This window comes from Octopus bimaculoides, chromosome 19 (assembly GCF_046866305.1).
Source record: "Octopus bimaculoides isolate indiv1 chromosome 19, ASM4686630v1, whole genome shotgun sequence".
Lineage (NCBI taxonomy): Eukaryota > Metazoa > Mollusca > Cephalopoda > Octopoda > Octopodidae > Octopus > Octopus bimaculoides.
Genome location: NC_142946.1, coordinates 49,508,953 through 49,529,911, shown reverse-complemented (window position 1 = coordinate 49,529,911; position 20,959 = coordinate 49,508,953). Strand labels below are relative to the sequence as shown.

The 20,959-nt window shown below is 36.6% G+C and overlaps 1 protein-coding gene across 3 annotated transcripts in view; it reads left to right on the top strand.

Moving 5' to 3' along the window:
* Positions 1 to 20,432, top strand: part of LOC106882040 (inactive tyrosine-protein kinase RYK) — a 240,397-nt gene extending 219,965 nt beyond the window's left edge. For all 3 annotated transcript variants that reach the window (XM_052974851.2, XM_052974852.2, XM_089337649.1), the window contains 8 exons: positions 11,558 to 11,640; positions 12,642 to 12,767; positions 15,654 to 15,746; positions 16,461 to 16,666; positions 17,439 to 17,548; positions 18,893 to 19,052; positions 19,150 to 19,286; positions 20,187 to 20,432. In XM_052974851.2, the coding sequence (XP_052830811.1) occupies positions 11,558 to 11,640; positions 12,642 to 12,767; positions 15,654 to 15,746; positions 16,461 to 16,666; positions 17,439 to 17,548; positions 18,893 to 19,052; positions 19,150 to 19,286; positions 20,187 to 20,298 (1,027 nt within the window). In that variant the 3' untranslated portion in view covers positions 20,299 to 20,432. The remainder of the gene's footprint in view (positions 1 to 11,557; positions 11,641 to 12,641; positions 12,768 to 15,653; positions 15,747 to 16,460; positions 16,667 to 17,438; positions 17,549 to 18,892; positions 19,053 to 19,149; positions 19,287 to 20,186) is intronic.
* The last annotated feature ends 527 nt before the right edge of the window (positions 20,433 to 20,959 follow it).

The following is a 20,959-nucleotide window of genomic DNA, read 5'->3' as shown; positions in this document are numbered from 1 at the left end:
ATTATTATTATTATTATTATGATTATTATTATTATTACTATGGTCATAACAAATACACACTAGTCTATCAATATTAATAACTGTCCTACATACATACAGACACACACACATATATATACACAAATACAGGCATATGCACATACATCCTCATACATAGAGAGAGAGAGAGAGAGAGAGAGAGAGAGAGAGAAAAGGACATAGAGACATTCATAAAAACTAATCTCTTGGTATTAATGAATACCATACACACACATAAATACACATACAGCTGTATATGTAAATGCATAATGTTATAGCCATACACACACACACACACACACACACACACACACACACACACACACACACACAGAAATGCTTACTTACATAAAGAGACAGATAAACACACAGATACATATGCACATGCATATCTACATACTGCTAGAAAAGCACGTGTGCGCACACACACACACATACACACACACACACACACAAATGCATACTTATACAAAAAGACACAGACACATATGCACACATACATACACACGCATATGCACATAGTCAGAAAGAGACACATACATACATAAAGCCAGAAAGACAGATACCCACACACACACACACACATACACAAATGCTTATTTATCAAAAGAGCCAAACACACTTACACGTACACATGCACACACACACACACTCACACACATACACACACACATAAATGCATACTTAGACAGACACACTTATACACACGGACACTCATACATAGTCAGAAAGATAGATGCATACGCACACACACACACACATACATACAACCAGGAAGACAGGCACATACACACACGTACACAAATGCTTACTTATCTAAAGAGACACGCACACATGCATACACATACACACACACATACTCCATTTCTCGATAATAATGTCCATCCTCAATCATTTGATGACAATATCTTTACTGCATATGATAGATGCTTCAGCTTGATAACAGCCATTGTCTTTTGTAATTATCTTCCCCCATGGCCCCGTCTCATTGACAGCATGTATATATATGTGTGTGTGTGTGTATGTTTGTATGTATGTATATATGTGTCTTATGTGTGTGTCTATGCATGAATGTATATATGTATGTAAATGTACATCAAGCATATATGGATATGGACATGTACGTAGAAAAATGTATGTGTGAATATATGTTAGCCTGTATATGCCTTTATACATACATACATACATATCTGTGTGGATATATATATATATATATATATATATGACATGTGCAGATACAGCTATCTCTCTTTCTCTCTCTCTCTCTATGTATATATATATATATATATATATATATGTATATATATATATATAAATGTATGTATATGTGTAAATATATGCATATGCGCATACATAAGTACGTGGTTATATGTGTGTATGCATTCACACCTTCCTGCCTATCTCTCTGTATAAATTTATATTTGCATTGTATAAATGTTAATGTATGCATATAAGTTACATACCTCAGTATATGCATGTAAACTGATACATACATACATAAATGTATGCACATAAATATTTGCATGTATGCAAATATGTTTCTAAATATATAAGTACGTATGTCCATATATGTGTGTGCATGCATGCATGCATGTATGTATAAATTGCACCATATATACATATGTATGTGGCGAATATGCAAACACATTATACTTATGCAAGTACATGTGTCTGTGTGTGTATATATATATATATATGCACACATGCATGTATATATATGCATATTTATGTATATTTAACAGGCACATATGTGTCTGTGTATATGTATAAACATATATATATATATTGGTGTGTATGTACATATATATATATATATATATATATTCCATGTATACACATTAAATATGAAATGCTCTAATGGCAGTAAGGGGTGGAGTGTGATGGAATGGGGAGGCTGTGCCTTATAAAGGGTTTTTAGGAACATAATAAGGGTAGGGAGAATGCAGTCTCTCTAGTGGTGTGTGATACTTTAATTGGCATATCAGCAAAATTAGCTTATTTAGTAATTTTAATATAAACAGATGTGACATAACTTTCAGCCCCCCCCCTCCTGAAACCCACCCACCCCCATATCATGTCTCCCTATTTTAGACCTGTTCTCTATTCTCTTGCTCACTTCTTCCCCCACCCCCTCTTTCTCTCTCCTCCTTATATTTATCTCTATGTCTTATTCTTGTATACAAGCTTGCATGCGTTACGTACATGCATTCGTGCACTTGTACATAGATGCATATGCATGCAAAAGAAGCACAGATATTCAATTACAGGTAAGTTCACTGCCATCAATTCACCGTGAGGAAAGTTTACTGAGAAAATATATCCATAGCATCTCATCATTAACAGTTAAAAACTAATTTTATTAAAAAAAAAATGGTGAATGGGTGGCAGTGAACTTTCCCTGTGGTGAACTGATGATTGTGAACTTACCAGACATGCAAATATCTCCTAATATAATAATGAGTGTAGTATTTATATATATATATATATATATATATATATATATATATATATATTAGTCCAGAATCATGCCGGACGCGAAGGAGGAGAGAAAATAGTAATTCAGTGAAGGAGAAGTAGTGAGAGTAATAGCCCTGACTGAGAAGGAGTGAGAAAAAGTAATAGCAATAAGAGAAAGGAAGGGGTGAGGAAAAATTCAGCATTTCCACTCTGTGTGAGTATGTGTACAAGGGAAATATGTGAATGTATGTGTGATTATTATGTACCTTATTTATATATAAAATGCTACAGTTAGCTGTCATTTTTGATGGTCACTCTTTTAACACCATTGTCAAGATCCAGAGTGAATCGCAGAAGATTCTTGACTTGTTTACAGTAAATGATTTCCAGGCCAGATTCCAAAAGTGGCAAGAATGCTGGGACCGGTGTATTGTTGCTCAAGGTGACTAATTTCAAAGGAAATGGTATTAAAACTTAGGTAAATAAGTTATTTTTTATTAAACATGACTAGTCCGGGAACCTTTTGATATCACCTTTATATCCATAGATCCGTTCAGTGCACGACTACTAAGAACGAATGCCCAACAGGAATACCCTGTATCAAAGTGACACTTCAATGCTTGTAGTCAGGGAACTCATATGTGTTAAAGAAGGGACCACTGCAGCAGTAGCAGTTTTAGTTCTTCTCTATAAAATAAGATTGTCTATTAATCCAATTTTGAGTGTAGGAAATATATTCGAGTTACTTTTCTTTTTAATACTGAAACATTCCATTGAAAGTTGTTGATTTCTATTTTTGTCTTTTCACAGAAGTTTGTGATAAGCTGGTGTGTATTCCCAGTTTGTGTGGAATTAAGCGAACTGGAGATAAGAATCTCTTTCTTGATATGACACCAATAACTTTTCCTTAAAAAACAATTGAATTTAGCTCCCCCCCCCCATGCCAGTGAATTATGCCTCAGTTTTATAGCATATCTGCTGCTATGCCATGAAATCAACAAATGAATTGCATATCCTACATTGCCTTTTTTCCGGTTTTTTTTTTTTTCCATGGATACGATGATGATGATGATGAATTCTCTGAATCTCTTTGCACAAAGTCACCACTTCTAGGATAAAGACATGAGCGTGGAGATGGTTCTAGAAAACCCAACATTCTGGGAAAGAAAGATTGGGTTCAGTATGGAACCCAAGGGGTTGGAGACAATGTAGATGCTGAGAGGAGGGCATATATTGAGGGTGGAGGAAATCCCTAAATAGGGACTTTGTCTGCCTTGCATTATAACTGTGCAGTGTTACAGAGAACTTGAACAGGGTCAGTAATGGTCTAAAGTTTTGGGCATTAACATAAATGTGAGAAGGTACATAGCCTAGTGGTTAGGGTGTTGTCCTCAGCAGTTGTAGGATCGTAGTTTCAATTCCAAGACCAGGTATTGCATTGTGTTCTTGAGCAAAACACTTCGTAGCACATCATTCCAGCCCATTCAGCTGTGAGTTCCAGCAATAGGTGGGAAATTTAACCCTGGGATGGACTGGCATCCATTCAGAGTGTTGTAATCTCAGTCACTTGTGCACCATGAAAACTACATAAAGTTCTGGGTCCAGGGATTCGTGACAGGCTTATTAATATAAAGCAATGTCTGTCACAACACCATACTTTCCAATTATAGATAAGAGAAACAAGATGTGTATTACACAAATACATATACCTATATCATGAACAGACATTATATATATATATATATATATATACATAAACACATGTATACACATTCGTAAATGCGTGTGTATATAAATAAATAAATATGTATCTATATATATATATATATATATATATACTCGAAACGTCAAAGACTTTCCGTATTCCCGAGCGTCATACTAATATATACTTTTGTTATTTACACCACCTGTCCTCGTCTGTTGTTATTATTTGTATATTCTCCCATATATATATATATATATATATATATATATATATATATATATTTATATATATATATATACATACTCATTTATAAATGTGTGTGTGTGCATACATACACATTCACAGATAAATAGTCATAAACAGGCATACAGCAATATATCGATGCACATCTTACACTCGCCAGCTTACATACACCGACAGTCGAACATTCGGATACAACCACACATATGATATGTACCAATTTCACTGACACATAAGTCACTCACACACACACATACACAAATACATACACCAGTTCACATATACTTCCACAAACACACACACATACCAGTACACATTTCTAGAGCAACACACACACACACACACAAACGCATATTCTCTTACATAAGCTATTCAGCAACACACGTTCACAAATACAGACGGATGCACATACACCTGCAATTCATTGGAAGCCAGTCAGTAGGTTAATAGGAAGTTGAACCTTGTTAGTTCGTCCTCTACTTTTGATGTTTTAATTGTCAATACTGGCGTTTATGTGCATAGATATGGATGTGTTTTTCTGAGTATTTGTTACACTTGTACGGCAGATATTTTATTTCTGTTTGTGTGCGTGTTTTGTAATGATATAAATGCATATCCTCAAATTTCTGTATTCTCAAATCCCTCCCTCCTCTCTCTCTCTTTATATATATATATATATATATATATATATATATATATATATATATATATGACCTCTGTGTGTATGTGTACGTGCGTGTAAATATATATACATATCTACATGTGTGTGAATATATATATATGTGTAATCGAAACAATATATATATATATATATATATATATATATATATATATATATATATATAGTGTGTGTGTGTCTATCTGTCTGTGCGTGCGTATATATATGTATATTTGTTTATATTTCTGAATCTCTGCGTGAGTGTGCGCTAGTTTTGTATGCATTCATTTGTACGTGTGCATACTATTGAGACTTGTGAGTGCGTGGTTTAGCACTAAAGAACTATAGAGACGTGGAAAAATAAGTGGTGGCGATGATGGAAAAAGATAAGTTCTGAACCATTTCATTGGTGCTGAGTCAAAGAGGGCGAACAAAAAATAAAAATGCCAAAGGAAATACAACGAAGAGGAGAACGTGTCTAATTTAATCGGCTGCAAACATCAACACGTTTCCTGCTGTTTGGTTTTTATTAAGAGTTACTTCCCTTTGGCTTCTTTGATTTATTGGTGGCGTGTGTGTGTGTGTGTGTTTATGAATGAATCTATGTGCGCATATATGTGAGTAGTCGACCAGATATGCGAACATATAAGTATGCGTGTTTGTTTACGTATAAATGCTTGTGTGTGTGTGTGTGAGCCTTTTTCAATAGTATCATGTATAAATATATCTGTTTATTGAACCTCTGTGACTTCAGGAATTTGTATGTGTTTGTCTACATTTATAGGTTTGTATATCTACGAGTGTTACTGTGTGGGTGTGGGCATATGTATTGCTACCTTATATAAGTTTATTGAAGCACGCGTGTGTGTGTGTGGTAGGAGAAATTTCTCCTTTCATCTATCTCTGTCTCTCCCTCTCTCCTTCCCCCCCCTCTCTCTCTCTCTTTCTCTCTCTCTCTCTCTCTGCGTGCATATATGTATGTACGTATAATACACACACACAATCATGCTTTTCGTTCCTTTCTCTTTCTTCAAGCTGCAAATCATTGCTTTTCTGGCCTCGTTTTGTGTAAACCCTATTGTTCATGATTGGATTAAGAGATTTTCGTTTGGCTGGTCTTTAGAGAGTTTCACGCCATTATTATCGAGTTTGGCTACGAAGCCGGGGAACGTTTAGCTCAATAGAAACTAATTTCTCTGGAAATAACTGTACGACCTCTGTTGGTTGTTTCTTGGGTACGTTTGGTGAAGTTGGTGGGTGTTTATTTATACCATGGAGAGTTTGTGCATATTTATTCTCACACGCATCTGTAATTTTAATGGTAAGACTTATGTAACCAATGAGGAAGCAGCTGTTGTGGATGTTTAGCTCCAGCTCAACTCTAATCGAGCAGATCTATAATCAAAAATATTCCAACCATGACCATCCTGTCTTATAAAGGGTGTCTTGAGCTACTTTGTTTGTTTGACCTTGTGCCTTTTTTTTTGAGATCCTGATAAATGGTTTGAGGGAAATTTGGTTGCTATTTCTAGCAGGTTGGTCAAACACATTAAAGTACCTCTCTCGTCGGTTGGTTAGGAAAGGGTAGTTTGTGGTGATAGACAAGAAATGAGTTTAAGTGCAAGGTTATAACAGTAAGACTCTGAACAAATAGATGTCACGATAGGAAGAAACGAGAGATGATAATCCTTTGTACTAGAAGCAGAAGGCCTCAAATTTGGAGGAAGGGATTAAATCGACTACATCAACCGCAGTGCATGACTGGTACTTATTTAATCGACCCCAAAAGGATGAAAGGCAACGTCGACTTCGGTGGAATTTGAACTCAGAAAGTAGCCACATATGAAATACCGCTGAGCATTTCACCCAACGTGTTAATGATTCTTATTTCTTTATTGCCCACAAGGGGCTAAACATAGAGGGGACAGACAAATGGGTTAAGTCAATTACATTGACCCCAGTGCGTAACTGGTACTTAATTTATCGACCCTGAAAGGATGAAAGGCAAAGTCGACCTCGGCGGAATTTGAATTCAGAACGTAACGGCAGACGAAATACTTCTGAAGCAAAAACAAAAGTCCTTGTAAAACTGAGAAGGTTTAGCGATAGGAAGAGCATCTGGTTGTAAAATCCTAACCCAGAATAACTCGACATTCAACTCCTGCTTAAAAAAAAACTGGCATTCCGTCAGTTACGACGATGAGTGTTCCAGTTGATCCTATCAATGGAACATCAACCTCATGAGATTAACGTGCAAGTGGCACTCCACAAACATGCCTACCCTTAAGTAGTTCTCTGAGAGATTCAGCGTAACACAGAATGTGACAAAGCTGGCTCTTTGAATTACAGGTACAACTCATATTTGCCAGCTGAGTTGACTGGAGCAACATGAACCTACCCAGTCTCCTCCTCCTCCTCCTCTCTTATGCTCACCCTCTTGTACCTTGAGAGTTTGCTCTGGTACCCTGTAACTATTATTTTTATCTCCTTCCCAGCTCCTCCCATCCACCCTCATCCACCCCCCAAGACATTAGGTACTGAACCAGTATTTCCTTGGATGACACCATCCCTTCATGAAGCTAACATAACCTCTGATTGAATTATATATATATATATATATATATATATATATATATATACCATCAGTAAATCATAAATCCAAAAAGGAAGCACACTCTAAGTTATAGAGCTGTAGAGTATTTAGATATTTAGATAGAGATAGCCATGACTGGTCAATGGTCTTACCAGGGTTTTGCATCTATGAAGTGCATTAGGGGCTGAGAAGATGCTGTAAAGCTAAGTGCTTTATGGACGTGAAACCTGGGGTAACTTCATAGGTTGGCCATCTAATGCATAAGATTAAATAAGCTGTAGTATGTGACTGGTAATATTTTTTTAAACTCAAACTGACAAAGTCAAACTAGGCTGCATGGAAAATGGAAATATGTAGCTTTTGTCATATACTGGGACAGGCTTCTCCAGTATAATTATAACAATAATTCTTTGCTTGGTTTAAAAGTAGAAAAAATTATTTGAGAATATGTCATGTATGGCGGTAAGGAGTACGTGATTTAAAGGGAGAAAAATTTAACTATTTTCATTCAAGAATAATCTACAAAGCATTTCAGTTACCTCCCTTATATAGCCAATTGTTACTTCAAATATATTCTTTTATTAATTTCAGTCACTGAACTATGGCTGTTACGAGTATACCTTTAAGGATTTTTAGTCGATGATATCCAATCACAGCCTTTATTCTAACCCAGTACTTATCTAATTGATCTCAGTCAAATGGATATGTAGACTTTTGACTTAAAGGGATGCAACATGCCACACCGCTTTACACAGGTGACAATGAACACACATGTATGTGCACATACATAGACACACTCTTGTCTTTTACATGCAAGCATGAGTTGGTGAAGGCGTGTGGTTTAGCGGTTGGACTATTTATCTCATGATCATATAGTTGTGAGTTCAAGTCCTGGCAGCGCATTGTGTCCTTGAGCAAGATACTTTTATTTCAGTAATTGCATTACTTTTTGACTCACCCTTTTTTTATATCCATGACAAACTTGCAATTTCTGCCTACCAAATTCCACTCACAAAACATAAATCAACCCAGGGTTATGGTAGAAAGTAGGATCGAACCCAGAACCACATAGCTGCTAATCAGTCTTCTTAACTGTACAACCATGCTGGCACTCATTTGAAGACATGTGATACAGTAAAGAAGAAAGATCAACACTGCAAGCTAATACAGGGCTCTCCAGTGAACTATATCTCTTCAAAATGCCTATTTGCAAATAGTTGTGATTGTGTGTTAAGAGTTAATTGCTAATTAGACCACTAATCTGGGGGGGGGGTTCTGTCTGTCTGTCTATCTTTCTATCTACCTGTCCACCTCTGTCTGTTTATCTCAATATATAAACCTTCCTATCTATCCATCCATCTTTCTGCTTGTCTCATTCTGTCTACATACATACATATGTATTTACCTACACACACATACATATATCTTACTGTCTGTCTTCCCCCTCCCTCCCCCTCTCTCCATATATATATATATATATATTCATTCATTCATATGACTGTCTGTCTATCCCTCTGTCTGTTTACCTACATCTCTGCTTGTTTATCTATGCATCTCTGCCTCTCCATCTACCCATTCATCTATCTGTCTGTCTGTCTGTCTACCCCCATCAGAGTGAAAAACTCTTCTGTTTCTCCACGCCTACTTAACTATGAAGGGTGTTCTTAAGTTTTCTATATTCAATTACATCTTCTCTCTCTCTCTCTCTCTCTCTCTCTCTCTCTCTCTCTCTCTCTCTCTCTCTCTCTCTCTCCCTCTCTCTCACACATGTCTATGATTATTTATAGTTTATTTCCACAATGACTAACATTTAGTATCTGGCTTCTTGATTTCATCAAAGACCCCCACCAATTCAAATAAATGATCCCATCCCTGCTCTATGTAGAGATATGTGTGCTTGTGTTTATTAGTTTGTGTGCGCATACATATGGGTCTATGCTGTTTGATAAGGGTCTGTATGTGTATATAAATGTGTGTGCATATTTATATGTAGTTGTGTGTGTGTGTGTGTGTGTACATATTTATATCTGTATTTAGGTGTGTGAAAGTGGCAAACTGGCAGAGTCATTAGCACATCAGACATTAGCATGTCACATGTCTTAGGCCTCTTTACATTCTGAGTTCAAATCCTATCAAGGTCAATTTTACCTTTTATCCTTTCAGGGGTCAATAAAATAAAATACCAGTCAATTACTGAAGTTCAATGCAATTGGCTTTCCCACTTCCCCTAACAATTGCTGGTACTGTGCCAAAATTAGAATTTATGTGTGTGTGTGTATATATGTATATTTCTCCATGTATGTGTGTCTATGTGTGTGTGTGTGTGTGTCTATGTGTGTGTGTGTGTGTGTGTGTGTCTATGTGTGTGTATATACACATTTATGAAGTAATGGGACATTGTCAGTAATCTCCTGGTTACCCAAGCTCAGTGTCTCATCAAATCTATTTCATTTTATTTACTTTCCTAAATACCCCTGGGATAATTATCAAAGCTACAACTTAATGTTGATGTCAGATTTTGGCACAAGGCCGGCAAGTCCAAGGGAACTGGGTAAGTCATTTACACTGACCCTAGTCTTCAACCAGTACTTATTTTATTGACCCCGAAAGGATGAAAAGGAAAGTCAACCTCGGCTGTATTTTAACTCATAATGTTAAGACAGACGAAATGCTGCTAAGCATTTTGCCCGGTATGTTAATGATTCTGCCCACTCACTACTTTATCCCCCTCTCATTTAATATTGATTTTAAAAAATGACTAATAACTTGTTGATAAAGTGCTTCTGATCACAAAATGGTCAACACATGGAATAAATAGGTAAATAGATATTTACACAACGCAGTATACATATATACATATACATACAGTTGCCATGCTTGACCGCTAAATCCACAAGTTTTTTTGTTTTTTTTTCTCATTCTCTCTCTCTTTATTTTCTCTTATTCGTTTCTGTTGAAGAGCATAGGCTCGAAAAGTAAAAGACTTTTTCACTTTCCTGAGCATCAAACTAATACACCTGCTTGTTGTTCATACACCTATCTTCATCTTTCATTTTTCTATAAATTTCAACTAAATATATATTTTATATACACACACACATTTATATATATTTCTTAATATTTAGCAGAAGTAACAGAATGATTCAAAGTCCGAGTTTCATGCATTGCCACTTATGAAACTAATTCTGTTTTTCCTGTTTGCATCAACATACCTATATATATATATATATATATATATATATATATATATATATACACACACACACACACACACACACACACACACACACATACATATGTGTATGAATTAATTTATTCACATCCTAAATTAATGTTTAGATTATGACCCTCCCTCCCCTCGCCCCCAAGCTGAGATTAAGTCTGTCTGATAACTGACTGCAAGATCACAAGTTGAACCTAATTGCGTCTCATTTAGCTTCAGTACAATTAGAATCATATCTGTTCACTTGAGTCAGAATGTTTATCTAGAACACGACTGGATAATTTATTTCAGATTTCTACAGAAAAAAAGAAAGAAAACAACAAAAAATATTGCTCTTTGTAAATGTTACAAAATATATATGTGTATATATATATATATATATATATATATATATATATATATATATCTTGCTTAGATACAAACTCTTAACGTTACGTCCTACTTAGCACATTTGGAAGTTATAGCAGCACTTAAGCTTTGTATATAAGGATTCTTAAAGATCGCAAGGATCACATGAATATATTTTTTTTTAACTGTCTTCTTTCCTTTTCTTTTATCACTTTTGTTTTTGTCTCTTTTTTTTCTGTTTAATTAAAATTATGTTGAAAAAGGTTTTTATGTTTTTCTCTTGTTCTTTTTTTTCATCTTTGATGATGATTTCAGTGACACAAGCAGCTCACAAGCACTCACTCAACAAAGCCAGACATTCTTGCGAGCTGATACTCCGAACAATACTACAGGTTCTGGTAAGTTTGGCTATTTATATATATATATATATATCATCGTGGAGGCGCAATGGCCCAGTGGTTAGGGCAGCAGACTCGCGGTCGGAGGATCGCGGTTTCGATTCCCAGACTGGGCGTTGTGAGTGTTTATTGAGCGAAAACATTTAAGCTCCACGAGGCTCCAGCAGGGGGTGGTGGCGACCCCTGTTGTACTCTTTCGCCCCAACTTTCTCTCACTCTTTCTTCCTGTTTCTTGAGTAACACTGCGATGGACTGGCGTCCCGTCCAGCTGGGTGGAACACATACACCATAGAAACCGGGCCCATGAGCCTGGCTAGGCTTTGAAAGGGCGAAAAGAAAGAAAAGAAATATATATCATCATCATCATCATTTAATGTCTATTTTCCATGCTGGCATGAGTTGGACAGTTTGACAAGAGCTGACCAGCTGAAGGGCTGTTCAGGCTCCATGTCTGTTTTGGCTTGGTTTCTATGTCTGGGTGCCCTTCTTAATGCCAACCCCTTTACAGAGTGGACTGGGTGCTTTTATGCAGCACCGGCACAAATGCTTTTTACGTGGGACCAGCTCTTATGAGCCTAAAAGATTAGGGATGCTCAGGTGGAGAGGGTTACAGGGGACAAGCCTGTATGCAAGGGCAGCCATACTTATATTTAGCTTGGAATTCCTTTTCAAGCACAGCAAACCACCAAGACTCTAAGCCCCCTGTTGTCCCCTCTGTAAGTCTCTCACTCTCTCACACACACACACCAGGCTTTTTCCGTTTTCTGTCTACCAAATCGATTCACAAGGTTTTGGTCATCCCAGGACTATAGTAAAGACACTTGCCCAAGATATCATGCAATGAGACCAAACCCCAGACCATGTGGTTGGAAATCAAACTTTTTAACTGCATGGAGGTTTTGACAGAACAAAAAAAACAAAAAGAAAACCTCTTTATTTTCTCTTTCTCCATCTATTTTATTGCCCTCTTGCTTTATTCTATTTAATTCGTATTTTTTCAGGTCTTCCAAATTTCCGGCAGGGTATCTGTATACCCATGGACACAAAAGGAACTGATCCCCGACTTTTATTAGAAGAAATTTCAATAGAAAGAAACCGAATAACTCTAGGTGAAATCTTGCTTGAAGGTAATTTCTGATCCTAAAGACCAGTTCTGTTTCCATCTCGTAATAAGCTAATTGTACACCATTAATTATCATCACCATTAATTATCATCACCATACCTTCACCCAGTCTATGCTTTATCATGAAGCATATCTGACCACTAAAATATTGGGTGCCACTGTTATTGTCAGAGTTGTTTGCTTCATGTATTTGATTGGGTTCAGCATCATCTTTATCATCATTGTCATTGTTGTCTTAATGTCTGCTTTTTCTTGCTTGCATGGATCGGATGGAATTTGTTGTGGCAGATTCTCTACAGTTGGATGCCCTTACTGTCACCAACCCTCACCTGCTTCCATGTTTTGCACAGGAGAATGTAAACGAACAACATTGCTTATATGACAGTGATGCTCATTTACAACCATCATGTAATGCCTAGACTAGAGTACACACATGTGCACACACACACACACACACACACGTTAGGCTTCTTTCAGTTTCCATTAATCAAATCCATGTACAAGGTTTTGGTTGGTCTGGGGCTATGGCAGAAAACACTCGCCCAAGGTACCACGCAATGGGACTGAACATGGGACCATACAGTTGGGAAGCAAGCTTCATAACCACAACCACACCTGTGCCTATCCGCAGCTGTGTCTATATGTAAAAAAAGGAAAAAAAAAAAACCCTTTAATCAATTTTTGCTGTTTCATATTGGTTTCAAGTTTTGGCACAAGGCCAGTGAGTTCGTAAAGTGGGTGAGCAAGTGGATTACATCAACCCCAGTACTCAGCAAGTACTTGTTTTATTGGCCCCAAAAGATGAAAGGCAAAGTCAACCTCGGCAGAATTTGAACACAGAATGTAAAGACAGACTAAATACCGCTAAGCATTTTGCCCAGCATGTTGACAGTTCTGCTAGCTTGCTACCTTAATAATAATAATAATAATAATAATAATAATAAAGACTTGCTAATAGAAATAATAAATATAAAGACTTGCTAATAGAAATTGAAAAAATGTGGCACCTCAAGACGACTACCGTACCAGTGATTGTAGGATCTCTAAGAATGATAAAAAAAGGTACTGAAACCTATTTGAAAATGATACCAGGCTTACCATCCCTACAGGAAGTGCAAAAAATCATGTTAACTGGAACGACTCATGTACTGAGAAGAGTATTATCGCTGTGAAAACAACACCAATTCATGAATTTATTTATTATTATCTTTTTTAAATACATATTTTACCTGTGAATTTGCGTGTGTAAACTGGGAATGCATACAATGAGCTTCTCTGCCCTAGGTGTACAAAAAACACTCGGCGAGAAATGGAAGAAAATTTGAAGAAAGAAGAAAAAACAACATAATAATAATAATAATAATAATCCTTTCTACTGTAGGCACAAAGCCTGAGATTTTGTTGGGGGCAGGGAGCTGGTCAATTGCATCAACCCTCGTACTCAACTGATACTTATTTCATCAACTCCAAAAAGATGAGAGGCCAAAGTCGATCTTGGTGGAATTTGAACTCGGGACATAAAGACGGATGAAATGCCGTTAAGCATTTTTGCCCGATATGCTAATGATTCAGCTAGCTCACTGCCTTTTTCCTGTTTAATATTGAGTCAAATATTTCTTTGTATTATGTTACAGAATGCTCGCAAAGGGGTATAACTAAAATATAACAATATTTATTTAGTGTTGATTAAAAATTTTTTTTTTATTTTGCTTATATTTTTCTTCCTGTTTTTAAACCCTTACAAAATGATGGAAACCAAAAATAGCTGTCTAATTAAGCTATCATATACTACCAGCTCATATATCATGGATTTTTGTCTGTCTGCAATTTGTGTTTTTTGTAACTCAGTGTAAAAAAAATAAAGTATGAGGAAGAGTTTAAATATATTCTCCATTATGTAACATTAATAAACTGATGTGTGTCTGGAGATATACTTAGTAGGTAAAAATAAGGTACTGACGTACTTAAAACATGCAACAAGTTTTTTAAAAAATCATGTTATTCAGTGACTAATGTCATTAGTTATTAAGGCAGCGAGCTGGCAGAATCATTAGCACACTAGGCAAATTGCTTAGTGGCATTTCATCTGTCCTTATTTTCTAGGTTCAAATTCCACTGTTCTTATTCCTGATAGAATTTATGTGGATAGCGGGTTAATACCTGTAACCTTAGGTATCCACAAGCTTTCAGTTGTCTTTCAAGTGCTTAAGACAATTCTGATAATCATTCCTGTCCCTAAGAGGCAAACTGTCTGTAGAAGCTCTACAGGACATTCTTTTCTAATTTCCTTCATCCTTTTGTCTATATATTTGCTTACAGTTCCCAATGCAGTTCCCATTAACCTTTACTGTTTTCATACTCCATATTCTTGCAATTTAAAATTTTAAGGGACTTATTATTATTATTATTATTATTATTATTATTAATTTCATTTGGTTAATTCTCTCCCTGTGTGAAGGTGTATGGCTTGATGGCTAGGGTATTTGGCTCACAGTTTTTAAGGTCAGGAGTTCAATTCCTGGTGGCGCATTGGGTCCTTGAGCAAGACATTTTATTTCTCATTGCTCCAGCCCACTCAACTGGCAAAAATTAGTTGTACCTGTATTTCAAAGGGCCACCCTTATCACATTTGGTATGTTTCACCGAATCTCCCTCAAAACTACTTTAAGGGTATGAATGTCTGTGGACTACTCAACCACTTACACATTATTTTCACGATCAGGCTGATCCATTGATTGGATCAACTGGAACCCTCATCCACTGTAACCATCGAAATGCCAGTTTCCCCTCCTTATAAATTCTAAAGTTAGACGTCACCATTGCCAGCACCCCCACCATTATCATCATTGTCCTCATTCCTGTTTATTTATTTTGTTTTTATTCTTCAAGGAACATTTGGTCAAATTTATTGTGGAACAATTATCACAGAGGATGAGAAAGGAGGGGAATTTGAGCAAGAAGTATTTATCAAAACTATCACAGGTGAGTTTAATTCAGAATGTAATCCTATGTACTATCATTAATTCAATCAATTACAGTTTTTCTTTATCCGTTTAGCATTTGAACTGGCCATATCTGGCTTAAATATTTTACCTGTTTTATGTTCAAACTAACCAGATCTAGCCTCTCACACCTATCCTACATTGTCATTCTAAAAATAAGCAATCACATCATGAAAATCTATGAAAAGCTATGAGATAACGCATGATTAATTCAAAACAATGTGAATAAATAAGCATTACATTTGACAGTGAAGGTGCATGGCTCTGGTTAGAGCATCAGGCTCTCAATTCCCAGACCGGGCTGCATATTGTGTTCTTGAGCAAGACACTTTATTTCACATTGCTCCAATTCACTCAGCTGTAGAAATGATTTGTGACGTCACTGGTGCCAAGCTGTATCGGCCCGTTTGCTTTTCCCTTGGATAACATCAGTGATGCAGAGAGGGGAGGCTGGTATGCATAAACAACCTTGCCTGGACTTGTGCCTCGGAAGGGAACTTTCTAGGTGCAACCCCATGGTCATTTATGACTGAAGGGGGGTCTTTACCCTTTAGCCTTTACATTTGATAGAATAATCTGAATGCTAAAGGGTTAAACGTAAAACATAAAGGTTTGTATCAAAGTGAGAAATTACTATTGTGATAATCGTTTATCTTATTTTTTTTTATTTTTCCAATATTGTTGTTAATTGCAGACCAAGCACGTTCGGATCAGACTCAAGTGTTCCTGCAAGAATGCTGCATGCTCAAAGGGCTTATACATGAAAACATCAACCCAGTACTAGCAGCATGCCTCACCCCACCCGATCAACAACCCCTCATAGTATTTCATGCCACCAGTGAAGGCAACCTAAAAAAGTTTTTACAGAAATGCCGCATGTCAGAATGTGGTTCACATTACGTATGTTTTTTTTACTCTCTTTGAGAATTTGTTTATTTTTTAACGCATGTGTGTGTATGTGTGTGATAAAGTAATATACGAGTGAAATCTCTTGAAAATATACTTCACAGAGAGCAAGCATTATCTGACATAGAACTCAATATGTTGGTAAGTAGCTTGCTTACCAACCATATGGTTCCGGGTTCAGTCCTACTGCGTGCATGTTTTTAAAGGTAAATAAGGTTTCATATTATATATTTGAGTGGATTAATAAAGTTCATTGATTACATGCTGGTTCCATGGGAGAAAAGTACCCATCCCGGTGCCAGGTGAGAAGCACCTGTGCTGGTGCCATGTAAAATGCACCTGTGCCAGTGCCATGTATAAAGCATCCATGCTGGTGCCATGTAAAAGACACCCAGTACACTCTGTAAAATGGTTGGCATTAGGAAGGGCATACAACTGTAGAAACCAGGTCAAAACAGACAATTGGGGTCTGATGCAGTTTTCTGGTTTACCAGCTCCTGTCAAACTGTCCAACCCATGCCAGCATGGAAAACAGACGTTAAATGATGACGATGATGATGATTGATTAATTATCATTTGTCATATTCATGCAACATCTAGCAAGAAGCAAATCACTTTTATAAATGTTTCTCTTGTGCAGCAGACCATGCAAGCTTGTATGTTTGTTATGTGAAAAGTTGATAGTCTGCTCAGGGTTTTAAACCTGAACTGTATTGTTTGCATGGTTGTAAATTGACATTGATGACAACTTGATTTTAAATTTCAGGCTCTCAACACGCAGCAGTTAGTCTACATGGCAATACAAATAATCCGAGGAGTCCAGTTTTTGCATAGGAAAAAGATAGTTCACAAAGATTTGGCTACAAGAAATTGTTTGTAAGTATTAGTGGCACATTTTATGACAATCAACTTGAGGTATTACTTATGTGTGTGTCGTGTGTAGTGGAGGCGCAATGGCCCAGTGGTTAGGGCGGCGGACTCGCGGTTTCGATTCCCAGACCGGGCGTTGTGAGTGTTTATTGAGCAAAAACACCTAAAGCTCCAAGAGGCTCCAGCAGGGGATGGTGGCGAACCCTGCTGTACTCTTTCACCACAACTTTCTCTCACTCTTACTTCCTGTTTCTGTTGTGCCTGTAATTCAAAGGGGCTACGCTGAATATCCCCGAGAACTACGTTAAGGGTACATGTGTCTGTGGAGTGCTCAGCCACTTGCACGTTAATTTCACGAGCAGGCTGTTCCGTTGATCGGATCAACTGGAACACTCATCGTTGTAAGCGACGGAGTGCCATATATATATATATATATGAGTAAATACTCCGGGTAGGCACAACTACTAAAATAAATTAAAATAAATTGGCACCAAAAAGGCCTGCAGGTTGCTTGGAGACTCAAGATGTGTTATAAAAACTTGCCTAAGCACTTGTCTTCAAAGCAAATAACTATCAGTAGCTCATACTGTATACATTAAATGATATTTATATCTTACCAGATGGAGTTCTTTCTTTTGTTGATCTTACCTCTGTGGAACAGTAAACTGTGTGTTGTATATATATATATATATATATATATATATATATATATACAACATATATGTATGTATATAGCTTTTATGTTTTACTTGTTTCAGTTATTAGACTGTGGCCATGCTGGAGCACCACCTTGAAGAAGTTTTTAGTCGAATGTATCAACCCCAGTACTTATTTTTTAAAACCTGATACTTAATCTATTGGGCTCTTTTGCCAAACTGCTAAGTTATGGGGACATAAACACACCAGCACCGGTTGTCGAGTGGTGGTTGGGGTGGGAGACAGACACATGCACACACAGACACACTGAAAGAAGCCTGTCATATATACACATATATATGTATATGTGTATATATGACAGGCTTCTTTCAGTTTCCATCTACGACATCCACTCACAAGGCTTTAGTTGGCCCAAGGGCTATAGTAGAAGACACTTTCCCAAGATGCCATTCAGTGGGACTGAACCCAGAACCATGTGTCTGGAAAGCAAGCTTCTTACCACACAGCCATGTCTGTGCCTATACATTCATACATATATATATATATGTGTATATATTGTGTGTATATATATATAAATATATATATATCTATTTATTTCTTAACCACATCATCATCATCTACCATCCGTCTTCCATGCTAGCATGGCTATATAATTATATACATGTGTATATCTGTTTTCTCTTCTTTCTGCAGAGTCGACAGTGATTTAGGTTTGAAAATTACAGACAATTCATTATCACGGGATTTATTCCCTAACGATTACAATTGCTTAGGGGACAATGAAAACCGACCCGTAAAATGGTTATCCATTGAAGCTCTTCTTACCCATAGATTCTCTCCTGCCAGTGATGTGGTAAGTCTTGTCGTTTCATTGATCTCTTTCAAAGGTAGAATGTTTCAGCAGAAATATGTTTAACTAACCTTTGTCTTTCTCTCTTTTCTATTTGCAGTGGGCTTTTGGTGTCACACTTTGGGAGTTGATGACACTTGGTCAACAGCCATACGCTGATATTGATCCCTTTGAAATGTCAGCATACCTACAAGAAGGTTATCGAATAGCTCAACCTATAAATTGTCCCGATGAATTGTGAGTATATTACTGGATCGATTCTGTAGGTTTTGTAATAGATACATTTTTCTTTGTTCATTAATTCATGATCTAGCTTCTTTACCCTCTGTACTATATTTCTATACTATTTTTCTATATTTTTCTAGTATTTATTCATAGTGGTTAGGGTGTTGCACTTATGATTGCGAGATCGTGGGTTCGATTCCCAGACCGGGCGTTGCGTTGTGTTCTTGAGCAAAGCACTTCATTTCACGTTGCTCTGCGATCATTTCGACATGTGGCACCTGTTGCACCTGTACAGGTAATGTCACTTTGATGGAGGGAGTGGGCTTATGTCTACACAAACATTTGATCACTATAAACAATACATCTGTGTGGTTGTTCAGTGAGAAATTGTCGAACCCTCATACGTCATCTAACGACGGGAGAGTGCATCATCAGATACACACACACACACACACACACATATATATATATACATATACATATGACAGGCTTCTTTTAGTTTCTGTCTACCAAATCCACTCACAAGGCTTTGGTTGGCCCGAAGCTATAGTAGAAGACACTTGCCCAAGGTGCCACGCAGTGGGACTGAACCCAGAACTATGTGGCTGGTAAGCAAGCCACTTACCACATAGCCACTCCTGCGCCTATATATCTTATTATTTAAAACAGTTTGATTCAATCCTGCACTACTTCAAGTTTTGAGTCTGACTCCATCACGCTCACTGTTCATCACCTAATAAAGATGATGGTGATGGTGGTGGTGGTGGTAGTGGTAGTAGCGGCAGCATTGATAGCAACTGTGATGGTCTCATCATTTTACAATGAATTCCTTTTTTTTTTAAATTGGCATTTTAATATACCTTTGTTTAAATTTGTCCTTTGATTTCTTTTCTTTCTGTTTTTTTTTTCTAGATTCTCTGTGATGGCTTGCTGCTGGGCAATATCTTTTGAAGAACGTCCAAAATTCTCACAGCTCCTTGTCTGTCTTCAGGACTTTTATACAGCTCTTGGTCGATATATCTGAAGTATAATTATAAAAAAAAATATATTAAAAAAATGAATATATATACATATATGTGTATATATGTATATAGGGTTTTTACTGGTGTGTGAGAGTGTATGTATGTGTATATATATGGCTGCATGTGTATCTGAGTGTTAATGTCTGTATATGCATCTGCAAAGGTTTGTGGGTATGTAAAATTGTGTATTTGTATTTGTGTAAACATATGTATATACATGTGTGTATGTGTGTGTGTGTGTGTATATATATATATATATATCTACATATGTATGTATATATATGTGTGTATGTATGCATATATGCATACATATGTATGTGTGTATGTATATATATATATATATATATATATATATATATATATGTGTGTTTGTGCGTGCGTGTGCATATATATATGTATATATATATATGTATATATATAAGTATGCATATATATGTGTATATATATTTATATATATATATGTGTATGTATGTTTGTATGTATATATATGTGTATGTATGTATAATGAGAGAGAGAGAGATTTACACAAATGCTCTTGTTTGTCTTTTGAGTGTGTGTGTGTGCACACGTGTGTATGATTTAAAGCCTCCATATACATTTGCCATTCATATAATTTCTTATGCCATGGCACTGTCCTCAAACTTGCCAAAATTTTCAACAAAA